We start from the raw sequence: 20945 nt of genomic DNA on the forward strand, positions 1-20945 counted from the left end.
CTGTTCCTTAACATGCCTGAAGACTGAAAGAAAATCAGTGTATTGGTCTAGGAAGGGAGGACAAGGGAAGAACTTTTCATGATGGGGGAGAGGGGCCCTGTTCAACTTAACTTGTGCAGCTTCCTTCTCTCCTGTATCTGCACCACAATCGTGTCTCCTTGACCTTCCCAGACTTCGAGCTCTCCTCAGCTCAGCCAGGTTCTCTTCCCCTCCCTGCCCTGGACAGTGTGCTTGTGCAATCCTGGGTTCACCTTGTTTCCTTCCTCTCATGGACCATAATCTCGGGCAGCCCTTTGTCCAAACCCTGGCTGCACATATTTTGTCCAGCCTTCCATGTGTTGAAGATGGGAGGGCAAATCTGGCTCCTGTTACTCCATCTCAGCCTTTGACATTGGAATACTTTGATTCTGGCTGGGAGGGAGGTCAGGACTAAGGAGGACACACATGGAATGGACAGAAGAACCCGGGGGATCTGATTGGCTGCAGAGTTCTGTTGGATGTCCTCCTCACAGCTTCTGCTAGTTTGCTGATGAATGACAAAGGGTAGATGTAATTTTTAAAACTTTAACTATAGTTGATTTACAATATTATGTTAGTTTCTGGTGTACAGCTTCAGATTCTTTTCCATTATAAGTTATTACAATATATTGAATATAGTTCCCTATGCTATACAGTGGATCATTGTTGTTTATCTATTTTATATATAGTAGTGTATATCTGTTAATCCCATACTCCTAATTTATCCCTCCCCCTCCCCTTTACCCTTTGGTAACCATAAGTTTGTTTCCTATGTCTGTGAGTCTATTTCTGTTTTGTAAATAAGTTCATTTGTATCATTTTTTTTAGATTTCACATATAAGTGATATCATATGACATTTGTCTTTGACTTACTTCACTTAGTATGATCATCTCTAGGTCCATCCATGTTGCTGCAAATGGCATTATTTCATTCTTTTTTAGGGTTGAGTAATATTCCATTGCATATATGTACCACATCTTCTTTATCCATTCATCTGTTGATAGACATTTAGGTTGTTTCCATGTCTTGGCTATTGTGAATAGTGCTGCTATGAAAATAGGGGTGCATGTATCTTTTTGGATTAGAGTTTTCATCTTTTCTGGATAATATGCCCAGGAGTGGGATTGCTGGATCATATGGTAACTCTATTTTTAGTTTTTTAAAGGTAGATGTAATTTTAATTCCCGAGGATGTCCTAGTGGCATTTATCATGTTTTCTGGAGGTGTGGCACTGTTCAGACATCTTTGCTTGAACTGAGTCCAGCCTTTCCAAGGAGAGACTGGAATATTCAGATCCTGAGCTGTCTTTGAGGCAAACATATGACCTGAGTTTGACCCCCAGCCTCCATCACGGGGTATTTCAGTTGGGAAGTGAGTGGCTCAAGGAGGGAGGCTCTGGGCAGAATCCATTCTCCTAGAATGGGTGGTGGCACAGCTGTCAGGCAAGATCCCTCTCTGATACAGAAGCAGCATAGATAGGTGACATCAGGGCTAGTTCCCTCTGTGCCCAGAGGCAGCAGCCAAAGCATGGGTTCCTCATTAGGCAGCTCTGTGGCTGGGTTTTAGGCATCATGTCTGCAGTCTTACCCTCAATTCTGTTTCACTAGCCCTCCCAACAGTCCTGTAAAAACCTCATTTTTCTCCTCCATCAGCCAGAATCAATGACTCCGTTTTTTTTTTTCAGCTGTGCTGCACAGTTTCTTGCGGGATCTTAGTTCCCCAACCATGGATCGAACCCAGGCCGCAGCAGTGAAACTGCAGAGTCCTAACCACTGGACAACAAGGGAAGTCCCCAGAATCAATTACTCTTATTTGGACAACTTATTGCCTTCACTGTATTATTGCTTGATTTAGTAGAGGATTATAAACAAAAATGTACACAAAAAAATGGATATCACTTTATCCATAAAAGGAAAAGCTAAATTCAAATAGCTTCTTCCAAGTAGATCAGAGTCCTTACTTAATAGCTCTCTGTGTCTGTCATGGATGGATGCCCAAGACCAGAAGAAAGTGAAGACATTACTTATTCAGGGTCTTATCTCTTGCTCTTATCAACTGTATTAATTTTCCTGTTGGAAATAAACTCTCCTATTAGTCCAGTGATTGTTACTGGATATTTTAACGACCTGTGTCAGCCCTATCCAAATCATAGATTTTTCTGAAACAAGTTTCCAGGCTTCATCAACATTTCCATAGCTGGGACATTTGTAATCAAGGTATTCAGTTGACAAATGGCTTTCTCTAATAGATTTGTAAACAGCATCTGGATTCATTAATTTTATAACTTCTCATTCCTTTACACTCATAAGCTAAACATGTACCCACTACACCTGTAGTTCATTCTTTTGAAAGATGAGTATACTTGGCATGGTGCAGAGATAAATGAATAAATGCTCATGCTTTTAAAGCAGTGTGGGTAGTGGTATCCTGATAGACTCCTAAATATGTCAACTGAACCAGGATGCTAATAGAGAACACAGGTCCCAGGAGTCAATTAGACAAGATGTGGTCACGGAAGATAGGAAATGCTATTTTAATAAAGTACCATTGACTCCTTGTCTTTTAAACAGAAAATAGCCTATTCCTGGCCTGTAATTGAAAGCATATCACTTGGAGTTTCTGGTGGGAATTGCTTCGAGCAGAGGTATATATTCAGATGTCTGAATGGTACACTTCACTTATCTCCAAGAATTACTCAGAGAGATTTTTCTGGACAGGCGAGAAGCTACTTTGTTGCGCAAACCTTTGAAAGGGGATGAGAGAGAATGAAAAAATCTACAAGCAAGTAAATGGATGGGCTGTGAACGTAATAGGTAAGACACTGAACTAGCTGTTGTCTAACCTTGCAGTAAATTGAGGGTGTTTTAAAAATAGTGTCTAAATTCAAAACCAAGCCATTAGAACCAGAAGTGAAAGCTTTGTTGAGCTTTTGGTTGTATAGGAAGCAAAGCCGGAGATATCAGAGAATAACTTTGCAGGAAGGGACCCTTGATGCTCATTTAGTGCAATACTATTATTTTGCCAATGGAGGAAACAGAGTCCCTGGCAAGAAAGGGGCCGGCCCAAGGTCACTTATTAGGTAGTGAGATAGTGCAAGTTTAGAAGGCCACATCATAAGGGCAGAGCATGGGACAAGGTTAGACTAGGACGCTAATACCTCTATAATGTGTCCGTTGTCATGAGTAAAAATCTGGGCAACGTTTACAAGCTAAGAAGCACAGCTCTTCCGAGATGCAAACAGCAAGGTGAGCAATATTCCCCACTGATAAAATTGTTTGACTCTGAAAAGTCACCTGAGTTTCCATATCCCTGAAGGGCTCTCTCCTATTGGAATAGGGGATCAGAATGAAGCCCTGCAAGATCAGGTTTATGGCACTGAGAGGCGCTTGATTGCTTCATTGCTGAATCAGATGCAGAAAGACAGGGTTGAAACAATCAAGGTGAAATCCAAGTGCAATTAAAGAAATCAAATGTGTAGATGCAATGAAAGAAGGTCCTGATGATAATAATTCATATTTGCAAAAACAAAACCGAAAACAACAAAACCCCTCAGATAAAAGTGACCTAGAGTTTTAGAACTCGCCTGCCAATGCAGGGGATACGGGTTCGAGCCCTGGTCTGGGAGGATCCCGCGTGCTGCAGAGCAACAAAGCCCATGTACCACAACTACTGAGCCTGCGCTCTAGAGCCCACGTGCCACAACTACCGAAGCCTGCGCGCCTGGAGCCCGTGATCCGCAACAGGAGAGGCCACCGCAATGAGAAGCCCGTGCACCGCAACAAAGACCCAATGCAGCCAAAAATAAACAATAAATTAAAAAGAAAAAGCAACAACAAGAGAGAGTCTGGTCTTAAAAAATTTAAAAAAAAAAGTGACCTAGAGTTTTAATGGATTCAAGCTTCAGATGCACAGAGTGTGACTTGACTGTTGAACAAACTAAAGGAAAAATTAAGGCTCAGTGTCCAAGAAACCCTGAGGAAGGAACTTATAGGGTGAATAGATGCAAGTTCAGTATAAGAGGGAACATTTTTGCTACTTACTGGGTTGGATCGGACTGACGTTATTCTGTGTGCTTCCCTGAAAGGGTGTGAGGATCTAGGTGAACATATGTCAGGGATGCTGAAACATGATTCTGCTTTGGACTAGATGGCCCCCAAGCCCCACTGTAACTCAAGTATATGAGTCCAAACACCAACATAACTCTCTAAATCCCACCACTTACTGTGTGACCTTTGAGAGTGATTTAACCTCTCTGAGCCTCTCTTTCCTTGGCTATAAAATCAAATTTTTAAAAAATATTTCAAAGTATATTTTAATATTAGGATTTTTAAAAAAGAGTTTAAGAAATACACAGTAAAACTCTTAGTGTGGTATAAATTTTTATATTATTATTTAAAAATAATAATTTTTAAACAGTTTGTATCTTCAGAGCTTTCCATTCTTCCATCTATAGTAACTCATTCAGGAATGAGCGTGTAACCCCATAATGACTAATGAGATGCCCTGAGACTTTTGCTGAGGCTTCTTGGAGTTATTCTGTCTTAATGGATTTAAAGCTGAGAGGACAAACTTCCTGGAGATTTCATGACATCTGCACCTGGTTATTGCAGCCAGAAGCACTGGAGACAGAGTTGAGAGGTAGAGAGAAACAGGTCCATGGTGACTTTATCTGGCCCCTGAATCCAGCCATGCCTGAAGCCTGCTGACTTCTGGACTTTTCATGGACATGATTAAATTAATTCCATTTTACTTATTGCAGTGTGGGTCAAGGTTTCAGTCACATGCAACCAAAGAATTGTGACAGATGTGGTCCTTGAGAGAGACATTCTCACTTCTTTATAGGTTTATTGTTATTACTTAATGTGAACACTCAACCTGGCAGCTACTCCTTTTTTCCATGCAGGGAGCTACGGAGCCACTGGGGCATTGTTTTCCTTGATCATCTCTGCTGAGACCCCAGGGCAGAGGACTTTGATGCATCAAAGACGCACTGACCTGAAAAGTTTGCTTGTTATTTTTGGCAGCTCTTAACTTAGAGATGGTACCTTTCAAACCACAGCTGCTGCTTCTTTAGTCCCCTCTCTTGCTGCCAAAAGCCTGATTAATAATGAATACCTGGAATGTCTTCAAACTTAATTTAGCATCTGGCCTGAGGAGGTGAATGCCAAGTCTGGGTCTCATGGCAGCAAAAGTTGGAACCAAATCAGAGATGCTGAGAAATGTGTTGTCACCATGTAGAGCCATAGGAGTTTTCTTTCTTTTCTTTTATGTTGCATTGCTGCCATTGTCTGCTTGCTAATTAAGCTAACTTTGTCAAAACTTGCTGAAAATTGGGTCAAAGCTGAAGTGAGATGCCATCAAGTCAATGGTGCCATCATGGCAAAGTTCTCAGAGACACTGACTGGCTCTTTCTTATGTCAGCTTGTCTTAATGACCTCTGGAATTCTTCTCATGTACTCCAAGGGAAGGAGCGGGTCTGCTGATGAACTTGAAGGTGAAGGTTGGTGCCCCAGTTGCTGGAGAAGAACTTTAGGGTCCTGCTGGTTTCTGTAGATATCAGTCATTCGATGCCAGTGTCTTTCCCAGAGGTGCCTCTTCCCTCTTTAGTGCTGTATAGTCCCTCTGCAAAAGCGCCAAGCTCCCGACAGGTCTGATGGGAAGAAAGGGTTTTGTAATCAAATATGACTGGGAGACTCTAGGATTTAGAGTCCAGGGTAAACAAAAGTAAACAGCTGTCATTATTGCAGGACTTCTCGGAAATTTTATAACTTATTTTGCTTTGTGACTCCAAGAGGAAGAAGATTAATGTGCAGTATTTCCTAGATATTTTTCACGATGGAAGCTTTTTAAAAAATGTTTTAAACTTTAAAAATGTTTTACTTTTTGGAGAGAATCTATCATGTTCCACAAAAGTCTTTGGGATTGAACTAGTCTAGTGCCCTGACTTCTGACCTGGCAATTCACTATTAAAATGAATTTGAAATTAACACAACATTGTAAATCAACTATACTTCAATTTTAAAAAATGATAAAAAATGAATTTGGAATACCAAATGAGCATTGTCTTTAGAGTGAATATACAACATCTGTCACATATACTTACTATATTCAAATGCATATATCATGTTGAACCAAAAAGTACCAATTTATTTCAAAGCATTAATAAATTCAGAGCAACTTTGTTATTATGCATGTCCTTAATCACTGGATAGTAAAAGTATAATCACTATTTAAAAAACGCAGCAGGGCTTCCCTGGTGGTGCAGTGGTTGAGAGTCTGCCTGCCGATGCAGGGGACACGGGTTCGTGCCCCGGTCCGGGAAGATCCCACATGCCGTGGAGCGGCTAGGCTCGTGAGCCACGGCTGCTGAGCCTGTGCGTCCGGAGCCTGTGCTCCGCAACGGGAGAGGCCACAACGGTGAGAGGCCCGCGTACTGAAAAAAAAATAATAATAATAAAAAAAATAAAAAACGCAGCAAACACGCCACCTAAAATTTGGTTTGGATATTGAGGTTGATGGCTCTCCAAGCACCAGAGAATTTCAGAGAAGGTAGTATTACTCACTCAGAGGACTTCCAGGAAGAGCTGGGTGGACACCAGCAAGTCCAGGTTGACTTGGGCTGGGCAGAGGGAGTGGGTTTAGACATCTCTAATAAATGGCTAAGGGGTGGGACAGTGGAAAAGTTCCCAAGCGTGGGAAGGTTAAATTTCCTCCTGGCTCCAGAGGAGGAAATGAGCTCAGGGTCTTCCTATGAGTCTGTCCAGATATAGGGCCAAAGGGGAAGGGAGAGTGAGACTTAAAAGAAAACAGTGAAATATCAAGAGCAAGGTCAGACTTAATTACAGTTAGGTGTAATCTTGCCTAAACACACTGTTTTAGTTTCCCAGGGCTGCTCTAACAAATTACAGCAAACTGAATGCCTCAAAACAGTGGAAATGTATTCTCTCACAGTCTGGAGGCTAGAAGTCAGAAATCAAGGTGTCAGCAGGGTCGGTTCCCTCTGGACGCTTTGAGGGAGAATTTATTCCACATCTCTTTTAAGTTTCTGGGGGCAGCTGGCAATCTTCAGTGTTCCTTGTCATGTGGATGCATCACGCCAGTCTCTGCCTGCATCTTCACGTGGTGTTCTTCTCTGGGTTTCTGTCTTGTAAAAGGATGTGCCCTTTGGACTTAGGGCCCACCCTAATTCTGTATGACCTTATCTCGATCCTTACTTTGGTTACATTATTTCCAAATAAGGTCACATTCTGAGCTTACGTATCCACAGGTGGGTATGAATTCTAGGGACACTATTCAATTCAGTACACAAACTTAAGGGACTCAAACAAAGTCCCATTCTTTATCACGTTTATCAGATTGCTGAATTTCTGCACTCCCAAGTGGACTGGAGAGAACCTTTACAGGCTCGTGGGGTCCTGGGAAAGGCATGCTCCTTAAAGAGGGCTGAGACCAAACAGAAGGGTTTGCGTGGAGGCAAGTGGGAAGGGAAGGGAAGAGACAGGATGCCATCGCTCAGTGCTCAGGTGCGCTGGGGGTGGAGACCGTCAGTGACTGCGCTGGCCTGTTTTTTTAGCGGGGACGCGGCTGAGTCAGGAAATGCTGTGACGTTTGAAGAAGCATCATGAAGCCCAGTTTGGGAAGCGTGGATGTCCTTCTGTTGCCTCCTGTGTGGTCACCAGTGCTTTTAAATCCAGTTTTCATGGTGAGCACCCCAAGACTGAGATTTGAGGCTGGCATGTTTGAGTTAAATTATTCCATAGGTTGATTGGCTTCAGTGACGCTGCTCGTTGACCCCTGTGTTAGTCTGTTTGGGCTGCCATACAAAGTGACACAGAGTGGTGGCCTGAACGGCAGAAATCTATTTTCTCACAGTCTGGAGGCTAGGATTTTGAGATCAGGTGTCGGCAGGGTTGGTTTCTTCTGCGGCTTCTCTCCTTGGCTTGTAGATGACGGTCTTCTCCCTGTCTCCTCACATGGTCGCCCCCTGTGCATGTCTGTGTCCAAATTTCCTCCTGTTTTGAGGACACTAGTCATACCTGATTAGGATCTGCCCTAATGACCTCATTTTAACTTAATCGCCTCTTAAACAATCCTGTTTCCAAATAAGATTGCATTTGAGGTACTAGGGTTTAGGGCTTCAATATATGAATTTGGGGGTGTGCTATATTTCAGCCACAAACAATCCATTTCACACTTTGGTGCTGAGTGAGCAAATTACGTGCCCTTCTTTGTTGACACATTTCTTTCTCTGAAAGTTATGACTGTCTTTCAAGAAATGTTTAGACGTGAGATGGCAGAGCCGTGAGTCAAAGCCAGAAGGAGACCTCAGAATCATGACTCAATTCCGAAAGCCTGGGCCTGCATGAATGGGGAGGGGGGCTCGTGGGGTTGCTGGGAGAACAGCTTCTTGACATCTTCCCTGAGAGAATCCCAGTCTGTAGGGATCCCCCTCTGGACATTTATACCTGACTTCCACTTACGCTGGAATTTTCATCCATCTCTGTGATCAGCAGACCAGGTTGCAAATAAGCCTATTTCTTTGTATGAGACAAAAATACAAGGGGTCTCATTATAACTGTAATTCCCATTACTGAGCAGAGCTTAATATAAGCTATGTTAACTACCTCTGGGGGAATCCTTTCATAATGTATATGTATATCAAATCATCACATTGTACACTTTAAACATCTTATAATTTTGTTTGTCAATTATACCTCAATAAAGCTGGAAAAAAAATCATACACTGATCTTTTGTTATGTGAGGGCTTCCCTTTCCTCCCACTTCCTGTTCCTTTTGTTTTATTTGGATTTAATCTATCCTGCCCCTTCCACTTCAAGATGTATGAATATTGTTAAGTAATGTAAATAAATTTAGCAAAAGAAATCTTTTTTTTTAAACCAGAAATAGGTATGAGAATTGTCACCTCTTTAGGGATGCTGGAAGCATACAGCTACAGGAAATAAATGAGTTTCATTCCCCCTGTCCCCCACAAGAAACATAGTATGAGCTAGATTATTTTAGGGTCTTATTCTAGGAATTTAGATATCAATACAGCAAGAAGCTATCTTAAGACTTTTTTTTTTTGTATGGACTCTGCGATGATGCTACAGCAAAAACCAGATGAAGTAGACAGGATAAAGGCCTCCCAAAGATATCTGCATCCTTACCCCCAGAACTGGTGAATATGTTGCCTTACATGGCAAAACGGACTTTGTAGATGTGATTAAGTTGGAGAGAGTGAGATGGGGAGATTTTCAACGTAATCACGAGTTCTTATATGGGAGAGAGGGAAGCAGGAGAGTAAAGTTAAGAGAGAGACATCAGACAGAGATGCTGTGTTTCTGGTCTTAAAGATGGTGCCTAGGAATACAGGTGACCTGTAGAAGCTGCAAAGAACAAAGAAATAGACTCTCCCCAAAAGGAACACAACTCTGCCCACCCATCTTGAATTTCTGTCCTCCAGAGATAATAAATTTATTTTTTAAGCCATTGAATATGTGGTGATTTTTTATAGCAGCTGTAGAAAACTAATAGGCTACTGTAATTGATTTACTGTAGGAGCCAGAAGCAACTGTGTAACGTTATTACTGGGTAGAGGGAATATTTGCCTCAACACGCCCAAGGTGGAAAACAGTGTTCTACTTCTTTACTTTTCTAAAACAAGACTGTGCCCTAGCTATCATTTTTATAGCTGCTTTCTCTCCTCTGGGCTTTCGCAGAATCTGAGGCTTAAAGGGCCCAACAAAATGGCTCAGGTTCTCAATATCTTCCCGCTCCAGCTGCTGCTGGCCCTGGTCTGGGATTCAGTGGGGAGATGGTCCAGGGCGGTCGTCTTGCCCTCCAATTCACGAATTCCTCTTCTGCACTGCTCTGTTCCCCATTCCTCTCCACGTGCTTCAGCTTGGGGGCCTTCCCTTCCTCCGTACTCCACAGAGCTTGCGACCCTGCTGACTGCACCCAGAGTCCCCACCCCGAGAGTTCCCAGCCCTTACCCCGCTAGGCCATCTCTCCTCCCAGGGCAGGGCATTTGCTCCCTCTCCGACTTGCATGGGTGACAGTCAGCGCTGCCCTCCGTCCCTCAGAAAACAGTCTCCTTCACTCGGACCTGCCCCCTTAGAAAGCTAGCCATGCTTCTGCACAGCACTCTTTTCCTTGTGTCTGTTTTCCAAGAAGTTTTGTACCATACATCTTACGTGGTAACTTCCGTCAATGTTGGTAAGTGAGTTAACGTTAATAAACTACATTTGGACAGCAGTTCATAGTGTCATAAGCAGTCGTACGTGATGTCCTAGAGCTGGCCTGCGTCAGCAGGAATTTGCAAGGTGATGGTTAAACACAGCCATTATTAAGTATCACGTTATATAGATTTACAATTAAATGAATTATTTAGAAAATAATGGTAATAAATACTCAGAACCCATCACAACCTAATTATTTTACTACATTTTGCTATTACCTATGCTCTTGAGGTTATCTAAATTACTATGTTTATTTTATCTGTATCCTGGAAATAATATATTGGTCTGTCACTGAGCACCACTTTCGATTCTGCATTTGGTGACATCATATTGGTAGCTTAAAATCGGTCACGGTTTGTGTATTTACAGCACAGAAATTAGCAAATACTGTAAACCGAGGAATTTTTCTTTTCTTTTCTTTTCTTTTTAAGAGTCAGTTGTTAAACATTCACTAGCACACCTGGTCATAAGCCCAATCTGATCTTCACAAAAATTGTAAAGTGGAAGCACAACATATATTGTCACACCCACCCCCGTTTACTAATAAGGAGAGACCCAAACATTACCTAGCTTATTCAAACAGGGTTTCTGAGTCCTAACTCTGTATTTTCACACACACATATATATAAAATTATGTATACATCTATAATGAGATTAATCAAGTAATGAATTCTTGAATTTATTTTAATTTTTCTGTAAAGTATTACTCCTTAGAAAAATAATGGCAGAATTATAGGTTAAATTAGGATTGCCAGATAAAATACAAGGTGCCCAGTTATATTTGAATTTCAGATAACAATGAAAACAAATTTTAGTGTAAATATGTTCCCAGTATTGTACAGGACATACTTACATTAAAAAAAAGTATTGGCTATTTCACTGAAATTTAATTTTAACTGGACACTCTATCTTAATTTGCTGAATCTGGTAAGCCTAATTAAATACTCTTTGTTTACATATTAACATGATGGGAAGATTTCTTGCTATAGTCCTATTAAATTATTAAAACATATAGCTCTAACTTTCAAACTTTACTAGGGTCAAAATTAATTGCAGAAAAATGCTTATGATTCCCTAGTAACTGGGTTAGTGACTGTTGTCCCAGTGAACTTCCACCCAAAAGGGACTGCCAATCTCCTCTCTGGCTTTTTAGACACCTCTGGAGTAGTCTAAAGCAAAACAGAACCGTTAAGAAACCTAATTTTCCTTGTCCTTTCGTGTCCATTTCATACGGCAGTTTACTAGTCATTTCCTCCTGGTCCTAACAGCCATGAGCACATTTGGTGCCAGTTCTGTTATCTGTTGTCATCACAGCTTCTCCTTCTTCTCCTTCTTCTTTCTTCCTTCTTCTTCTTCTTCTTTTCTCCTTCTTCTTTCTTCTTCTTTTCTCCTTCTTCTTCTCCTTCTCCTTCTCCTTCTTCTTCTTTTCTTCTTCTTCTTTTCTCCTTCTTCTTCTTCCTCTTCTCCTTCTTCTTCTTTCTCTTCCTCTTCTCCTCCCCCTCCCCCTCCCTCTTCTTCTCCTTCTCCTTCTCCTTCTCCTTCTTCTTCTTCTTCTTCTTCTAGGTTTATAGTAAATTCTCGGTAAGTAAAGATTCTGCCCTTCAGAATCTTGGGTCTTGAATGAACATCTGGATGGGATGCTTCCCTAACGGAACTTGTGAAAGGTCTGGGCCGGTGAAGCAGCTGTTGGCAGAGCTGCTGTGATTGGATGGCTGGAGATGGAGATTGGAAGCCAGAGCCATTCATCTGTAGCAACGTTTCATTTGCTGTGAATGCTCTGAATCTTCTTTACCTTCATGGGGCCCAGGGACCAGTGTCAGTGAGTGGAAGGTGTGGGGCTGGGAATTGTGGAAACAGAGAAGGCAGTCATGACATCACGTTGATAATTTAGGTGGCGTGTGTTACCAGAAGAGGAAGTGATAAAGGGCGATGTAACTTGGAGACACTCCCATTCAGAAACTATGTATTCCCAAAGACAGTGTGACTCAGAAGGAAGCTGTATCAATGTTCAATAATACATCAGACCTCTTTTACTTCTTAGTTTTTTCAACGCTTTAATCATCTTTCCTTTGTTCTCGTTGGAGATAGAGCATGAGCCCACAGAGGGTGTAATTTCTTAAGAACCTAAAATTACTCTAATACTGATAGTGAATTGAGGCAATAACACAATTTCAGACCCATTCAGTTATGAATCCATAGTGTATATTACTGGTAGTTAAAAGAATAAGATAGAATGATAACTAGAGAAAGTGTTTACAGAATGCCTTTCTGCTTACCAAAAATTAATAATGGGGCTATTTTTTATAATCTATTTTCCTGACTCTTCAGAAAAGCATATTCTTATTCTGAGGACATGATGATGTGAATATGTAAGTCTTTACCTTGAGATTTTTTTTCATCAGTCCAGCCTTCTGTTACTTCCTAGGAGAAGGCAAAGGAAAGTCTCTAGAATGTGTGTATAAGTGCTTAATGATGGTCCATTTTGGAATATTTGGGGAATTAGATGCTCTTCAAGTGATTTCAGAGGAGAGCCAAATTCTTTCCGTCTCTCTAATCTGCTATTCTCAGGTCCGGCTTCAACTTATTCTGGTCCCCTCATGGTTGTTAGATGGCTGCCAGGAAGCAGAGTCGCCATTTGCTTCCATGTTTGCATTCAGCTGGAGGAAAATACAAACCCAAGACCCCAAACCTTTCCTTCTGACATAAGGACATGGATTTTTCTCTCATTTTTTAGTTAAATTGTTTTTTACTTATGATAAAACTCACTGCTTTTGCCATTATTAAGACATATTGGCTACAAGTTAAAGAAGCTGAATTTATTAAGGCAAAATGTTATCAGTTTTATGATAGATTGGTAGATTATATCAGAAAGGCAACACCGGTATTTCCAATGCTAGAGGCTTTTCCATAATCTTGCCACTACTGCCCCCTCTCCCCCACCACCATCAAGAGATGGAGTCTATTTCTGCCCCCTGCCCCCTGGAACTGAGCACTGTTTTGCAATTGCATTGAGTAATGGAATGCATCTTGACTTTCGTGGCTGGTTCTTTCTCTTGGGACATAGACTTTGGGAACCCTGAGATGACATATCAGGATTTTGACCCCCTTGAAGCATCCCTGCTGGCCAGAGCCTATGGAGGGACCTCATAGGATGTCTGAAGAGGTGCAGCTATTCCTGCCCTCAGCTACTGGAGTTTTCCAGGCCCAGGTGCCAGATATTTAAGTGATTGAGTCATCAAGTGATTCCAGCTTCCAGCCTTTGAGCCTCAGCGGCTGATTCTGAGTGGAGCAGAGCTGACCTGTCCCCAGGGAGCCCAGACTCAACTGCAAATCTCTTGAGTGAAAATACCGTGTCTTCAGAGAGCCAAACCTCACTTCTCAGGGGCACAGCTCTCAGATATAGGGGGACAGTATCAGTCCATGAAGAAGGGCTGAACTAAGAGAAACAAAACAGGCCAAATAAATTTATATATGTATATAAACACTGAATTTAAACACTGCTTTTTTTCATAGCAGTTTTCTGTAATGCCTGAGTCTTATCAACAAGAAATGGGTTGTCACTGGTTAACCTTAGTTAGCACCAAGTATGATGTGACAACTTGTGTAACCCTCATTCTTATAAACCTGTCTGACATTTTATTGTCTAACTCACGATTGACATTGAGGATTGATGTATTAATTGTGGTATTAAAATTGAATCAGTATTAAAAATCTGATTTAATATTATTCATAGTGATATAGTTTAAGTGTTCCTTACTTAGGCCCTGGCAATCAAAGCTCTCAAGTGAAAACAACAATGGGTCCTTTTTCATACATAATGTTTGGATTTCACATTCTATTCAATACATTGGGTGTAAGTATGGTCCACAATAAGGATTGAGAGGAAAAATAAATTTTCTATTTTCTTTGTTTTCCTCTTTTCCTCTGAAAAACACCATTCCAATCTCAGTAGAAAATCCAAGATCTGGAGGCTCTTGTAGACCCAAGAGGCAGCCACTTAGGAGGACAGGGTCACACTTGGTCACTTCGGTACAATGAAAGCCAAAACAATGCTTCTGGCCACTTTCGGTTTTTGTCCCAGGCACACGTGTTATAAATAATAAATCACCCATTGATCAACCTTTATTGCCAAGGAGATGGGATGGCTTTAGGCCACTTCACAGTTCAGATAAAACCTCATCTATCTATCTATCTATCTATCTATCTATCTATCTATCTATCTATCTATCATCTATCTGTCTATCTCATATATCATCATCATCTATATCTATATCTATCTATATCTATCATCTATCTATAGATATCTATCTATATCTATCTATCATCTATCTATCATCTATCTGTCTATCTCATATATCATAATCATCTATATCTATCTATATCTATCTATCTATCTATCATCTATCTATCATCTATCTACCATCTACCTATCATCTATCTACCATCTATCATCTATCCACCATCACCATCTGTCATTTCTCTGTCTCCCTACTTCTTACTTCCGTGTGTGTATGTGTGCGTGTGTATGAAAAGGATAAAAGAATCAACTTGAGTAACTATGAACACTTTTAATTGACTTTCTCCTAGCTCTAACTCTGCTTCCAGAGGTTTCTGGCTGAATTCGTTCATGTCAGCCTGGTGCCAGGTGTTCTTAAAAAAGCACAGGCAGCAGAGACTTCCTTGGTCTTCAAGGGTTGCAAATGTTGGGCTTGCACAGACTCAAAGTCACAGAGGAAATATAAAGCTCCTGCTAGGACAAGGACTTTTTGACATGCATTAACTTCCCTCTGCACAACTCAAGCCAGAGAATGAGTCCTACTCCTTACTTTTGGAAAAGTTAAACCAGCTATTTGGTTATGGACAAATCATGTCTGTACCATATCTCTGCCTTGATGAACTTTACTATTTCATTCTATGACAGTAATGAAGTGGAAACACTGTCCTCAAAGCTACATATTTATATCTCTCTTAGGGGCTGGAGCATTCCTGGGAGGGGACCCAGAAATGTGTATTCCTATAGTAAACAGGGCGAGAAGGGCCAACTTGTAAGAAACTGTAGGACAACTCATATGAAAATATCTGTCTACCACGCTGCTCTAGAAAAGAGCTTCTCATTTGCACAGATATGCATGAACAAGAGATCGTTTGGTTGTTGCTAAATTTGGAGAAAGAACCATGAATTTTAGACTTTGAGCTGAATTAAACTACGTAGAGCGAAGGGGAGAAAGTTTTAAAGGAAGATGGCAGCCAATTTCTTTTGTTATTTAATGTTTTATTTTTTCAAGAACAGTTAACATTTACTAGGCACCTATTGGCCTCAGTCACTTGCATCTAAAGAGCAAAGCTAATTTACCCACAGCCCCTGTTCTTTTGAATGGTTAGCCTTACTTCCTAGCTCTGTTAACAACTATTCTACCATTAGCTTCAAGTTCAGTTTTAATAATCGAATCCATAATTGTCTACTGCTCCCTGCCACACGAACAAAAGAGTTTGGGGGGAATAAGGCGAGCAGTTTACATTTTCTGTGGCTATTTCAAGTAATTGGCTCCAAAGTGAAATTATTGAGTTGGCCATGGTTTATCATGTTCTGAGGGCATGAAACATGGAAGGAAATGGGCCCGTAGAAAGGGTTGGTATCCAAGAATGCGTGAATGTGTGAGAATCCTATAACTTTACCTCCACTGGCCTAATATCCTGAGTCACTAGATGGTCAGAAGTATAGATAGAGTACAAAAGGAACGGCTGATGTACATTCATACTAGAAACCAAAAACAAAGTTTGTACAAGAGGAACAGCAAATGAAATAGCTTCTATCCAAATAAAATCTCACACAGGTCATTTTTATACATACATGGACACACACCCACACACACACAGACACACGAGTAGAATGTGTGTTTTGTAAGATAGGTCCTTGGAAATAGACATTCTTAGCAAATATGGATGACAGATCAATTGTAATTTATTTTCTTTTAACACTGTATCATCATAAAGAAAACTGGTATAAATGAAAAAATCTATTTCAAATATCTACATCTAAAATTTTAGGCAGTGAAAAAGCACTTTGTTGACAAGGAGTGTGGAATGATGGATGTTAATTGTCAGAAACTGTTGAATGCCTTGCTTAGTTGCCACAAACAAATTCACATATCAGAACGAACAATACTGCTAAATATTCCTTTTTTCCCATTTTTTTTCTGTTAAAACATACTGCGAGAAAGAAAAGAAAAACTGGAAATCCATACATCTTTCAAAAGTTTGAAATTGAAGCAATATTTAGAACCATAGATGAGGAAACGCCGCAGCATTGGTGTAATATACACAATGCGCTTTTCTTCTTTAATCTGTAATGTACATCAAATACTTTACAACAATGCATTAACAAAGGGCAAGAAACATCTTGCTGTACAGAGGAACCCGAGTGCAACTTGAAGCCTAGAATCACAACGGATGAAGAGTAAACAAAGCGTGAGAAGCCGTCCCTCTGAAGTGTGTGAACCACGTGCCTCTGTGCTTACAACCGTCACCCCGACTGCCTTCTGTGCTGCCTTCAGCCACATTCAGTGGAAAGCACTTTTTAGACTCTCCAGCCCGCGCTAGAAAGGTGTTGTACAAGGTCAGATTGAGGATCACTTTCTATTGACTTTCAAGTTAACGTTCGATTCAGTTAGCTTTCTGAAATAGCTCTTAATGTTTCCTTACTGGTTATCCCAGCCTTCCTATGGAACAGGCTTTAACAAACTAAATTTGCAGGGGAAAAGAAAAATAGCAATGTCTGTGGTCTTGCATGCACATGCACTGTTCCCGGTGCTGCCTGCCTCACACCCAGGAGTCGGGGGACGCGGGGTAGTGGCTCGTTTCATAGTTCAGTTCACTGTAGGGACGGGCAGCAGAGTAGAAGTCGACGTAGTTGCCCGTGGACTTGAGTCCCAGGTGCATGTACTCGCTGGCCGGAGGGCGGTGGTGGACCTGGTCCTCGAAGAAGGACTCGTCGTAGTTTCTCGTGGAATTCGGAAACGGCTGGTAGGTCTCGTAGTCTTTTCTGCTGGGCTCCTGTGGGACTGGCTGTGCTGAAACCTGCCCAGAAAAGAAGATCCACCTGGGTTAGCGCATTTGCCCTTGACCCGTCCTCCCCCGCCGCCGATGCGCTCAACCCTCTCTCAAAGTCAAGGTTCCGAACATCCTCCATGCGGTTACCAGTATCGAGCTTCTCCTGATTGACTTTCCTTTTTCAAGTTGGTTCCTGAGTCCATGCGCTATCATTCTAGGTAATCTTTTTTTTAAAAATTATTATTATGGTAAAGTATACATAACATAAAATGGACCATTTTAATCGTTTTCAGTGGCATTAAGTAAATTCGTCGCCTGGGCCACCGTCACCACTATCCATTTTCATAACTTTTTCATCATCGCAAACAAAAACTCTGTATCCATTAAGCTTCAGTCCCCATCCCACCCTCTTTTCGCAGCTTGTGGCAACCGTCGTTCTATTTTCCACCTCTATGAATTTCACTAGTCTAGGTATCTCATAGAAGTGGAATAATAGAGTATTTGTCCTTTTGGGTCTCCCTTCTTTCACTTAACATAATGTCCTCAAGGTTTATCCATGTTGTAGCATGTGACAGAATTTCCTTCCTTTTTAAGGCTAAATAATATTCCATTGTATGGAGAGACCACATTTGTTTATCCACTTATCCACTGATGGACACTTGTATTATTTGCACCCTTTGACTATTGTGAATAACGCTGCTGTGAATGTGGGTGCACCAGTATCTGTTTGAATCCCTGCTTTCAATTTCTGGGGGGTATGTAGCAAGAAGTGGAATTGTTGGATCTGATGGTAATTCAATGTTTACCTTTTTGAGAAATTGCCAAAACTGCCATGATAGGTGAACCATTTTACTAGTTAACCTTTTTCAAATTAAAGAGGTATACACTAGACACTACAGAACACAAGTAATTTATAGTCATCTTTCCTGCATTTTTTCCATCACACCTGGGTGCTGTAATCCCAGACAAAGAGAAAGTGAAGATGTACAAGGTCTAATGGTCACTTGGGCATCCTCCTGCCAGCTCGGAGGGCTGTGACCAATACCTCTCTGGAGGATGGAGGCTTCCCGGTAATAGGGCCATTCCATCACACCTGCCTAAGTGACCAGGTACCACAGCCTTAGAAGGATACAGAGAAGCATGTGAGAAGAAGAGGGAATCCACTTCAAATACTCTATGCTCTGGAGAACCAAAACATCTCCTAACTTGGTTCAATTGAGAATTGATGGGACTCGAGAATAATGTGGGATTATGAAGACTTTGGTTAGGGGAGAGGGGTCTTCAGACTTGTCCAATGTCCCCCAGCCCACTTCAGTGTCCCCCATTTCCATTCCTGTCCTCTGCAGGTTACTGTCTGATGTAGGGGGCCTTTAGGGGCTAAAGGGACCACAGGATTCTTCGGGATACGTGACGTTTAGTTAGTTAGTTAGTTCTCTCCGCTTTGCTTTAAGGACAGTAAAACAGACAGTGTTCATAGGCTGATAACTAGCATTTGTATGTCAGGGCCTAGCTATCCCCTTCCCACTGCCTCTGAGGTCCCTTCCTAAGCATCACGCTCCCAAAGTGAGGATACCCCCAAGGCATGGGGGAAGGACCATTCCCACAGCCACTGCATAATGGCATCCACAAAGTTCCCCGAGTGCAATGATTGTGCAGGAGGTCTGGGGGGAACGATGGAACACTCCTAAAAAAGCACAGTTTGATCACCTGCCAGTGGACTCGGTAATTCCCTACTAATTTAACTAAGGTTCAGCATGGAAACATCCTCTAGAAATTGGTCTTAGTTGATAGATAATGATTTGTAATTAGCACGTTGTGTGTGAATGAATGCTTCTAATGGCCTGCCCGTAATTCTTCTCTCAGGTAAGCGAAACTCCCTCTTTTATATGTCATTGATTTACACTAGTAATCGACCTGCTCTTCAAAGAAGTGGTGAACTTCATCATAGCTGCCATCCAGGTGGCCTCACACTTCCAGATAGTGGTGGCTGAATGAATGAGGTTTCTGTCTACCTGTGAAAGTCCTCAGAGTGTAAATGTGTGTTAGCCTAAGAGCCTGGGCATGAGGGGGACATTCGGAACTTCAACACCTGCAATTAAACATTGCTAAGACCACGTGTACCTGATCACTGGGATAGGCTAAGGTGCCCTTTGCTGGTCTTTGAAGAGCTGAGCGTTACGTGGAACTTCTCCGCTCCATCTCGGTGCTGCTCCCCAAGTGTGGAGCATACAAAGTATTAGAGTTGGGAGGTTTGGAAAAATTACACAGGGACGGAACTAGAATTTACTGGCTCTATTTCAGTGGGCTCTATATTCAACATGTAACAAATTCTTCTTTGTTTACTCTTGTATATGTATATATGCATACATATATGGATGCATGTCTATGTCTGTATATCTATCCATCCATCCATTTATCCATCTATCATCTACCTATTTATCTATCTAATCTATCTCCTTCTCTCCCTCCACCTTTCCTCTCTCTCAATTTCTCCCTCCCTCCCTTCTTCCTTCCTTCCTTCCTTCCCATCCATCCATTTATCCATCCAATTCCCAATTTATAGATGAAGAAACTGAAGGTCAGAGAAGATAAGAAACTTGTGCAGGATGCCATGGCTCCTGGTGGGGTGAGGCTGGGATGTGAATGCACACCTGGCTGACTCCAAAGTCCATGTTCTCTCTGAGACAGGAGCACAGTCTCTGTTGAGCCAAGGTGGCTCCACCTCGGGGGGCAGGCAGCCTCACTGAGTTGACTCCAGACCCTGTGATGAGAAGGGAGGCCATGGACAAAGGAAACCAAGATGAGGCCTGACTTCTCTGTGCTGGTCTCAGTAACCAGGGGAGGGGCAGTGCTAGAGCTTGGGAGGTCTTCAGGGGAAGCTACTTACGAGGATCGTGACCCTCCTCCACGGTGGCTGCTTCTTTCTTTTTTTCCTTTTCTGGCAAAGCCTGTTTCAAATTTCTTACTACTGCTATGTTCTCTCTGGCTGGTGGACATTTTTGGGTTGAGCACAAGCTTATTTTAGTCTCATATCAGGAGTTACCTTCTTCAGCTCATTTGTATTGTTCATAAGGTCCCATATCAACCCCTTCTCAGGTTGAGTTCTGCAGTTCAGAGAATTTGTGTGAACGAACCACCCAGAAGAGCTGATGGTGGCACAGCTGTGTTTGAAGGGATTAAATTTGCTCCCTGGCCCCAGTGGTATGGATGTCGGCTGCTAAGATGCATTCACCGCAGAGGTATGTTGGCTGTATTTTGTCATTTACTTTAAGAGACTATCTGACAGTGTTCAAGATTAGGCAGGTGAAATGCTCCCCAATACCAGCCTTTCCCATAGAGGAGCTAAAATAAATGCTTTTTTTTTTTTTTTTTTTTTTTTTAACATACAGTGTGGACAAGCCAGACTTCTGTAAAGGAGGTGGAATGATGCTCCTATCCCACAGTGGTGTATTCTGAATCTGAGTCTCTTGTGGTCCAGAGGAGCCCTGACACATCCAAGGAGCCTGAGGCTGTTGTCTGCTCTGCGTAAGGCAGTGTCCTCTCTGGGAAGGGCAGGTGCCACCAGCTGGCTCACATGGCCATCACGGGGGTCCACACTCTCGGCACTCCGTCCTGTGGCTTCTGCTCCCACAGAGTC

The 20945-nt window shown here is 41.9% G+C and overlaps 1 protein-coding gene across 1 annotated transcript in view; it reads right to left on the reverse strand.

The window, feature by feature from the left end:
- Nucleotides 1–15855: 15855 nt before the first annotated feature.
- Nucleotides 15856–20945, reverse strand: part of CTNND2 (catenin delta 2) — a 935284-nt gene continuing 930194 nt past the window's right edge. Inside the window, exon 23 of the mRNA XM_079915963.1 lies at nucleotides 15856–17335. Coding sequence (XP_079772089.1) covers nucleotides 17078–17335 — 258 coding nt within the window. The 3' untranslated portion in view covers nucleotides 15856–17077. The remainder of the gene's footprint in view (nucleotides 17336–20945) is intronic.

This window comes from Stenella coeruleoalba (assembly GCF_951394435.1).
Source record: "Stenella coeruleoalba genome assembly, chromosome: 3".
NCBI classification, from domain to species: domain Eukaryota; kingdom Metazoa; phylum Chordata; class Mammalia; order Artiodactyla; family Delphinidae; genus Stenella; species Stenella coeruleoalba.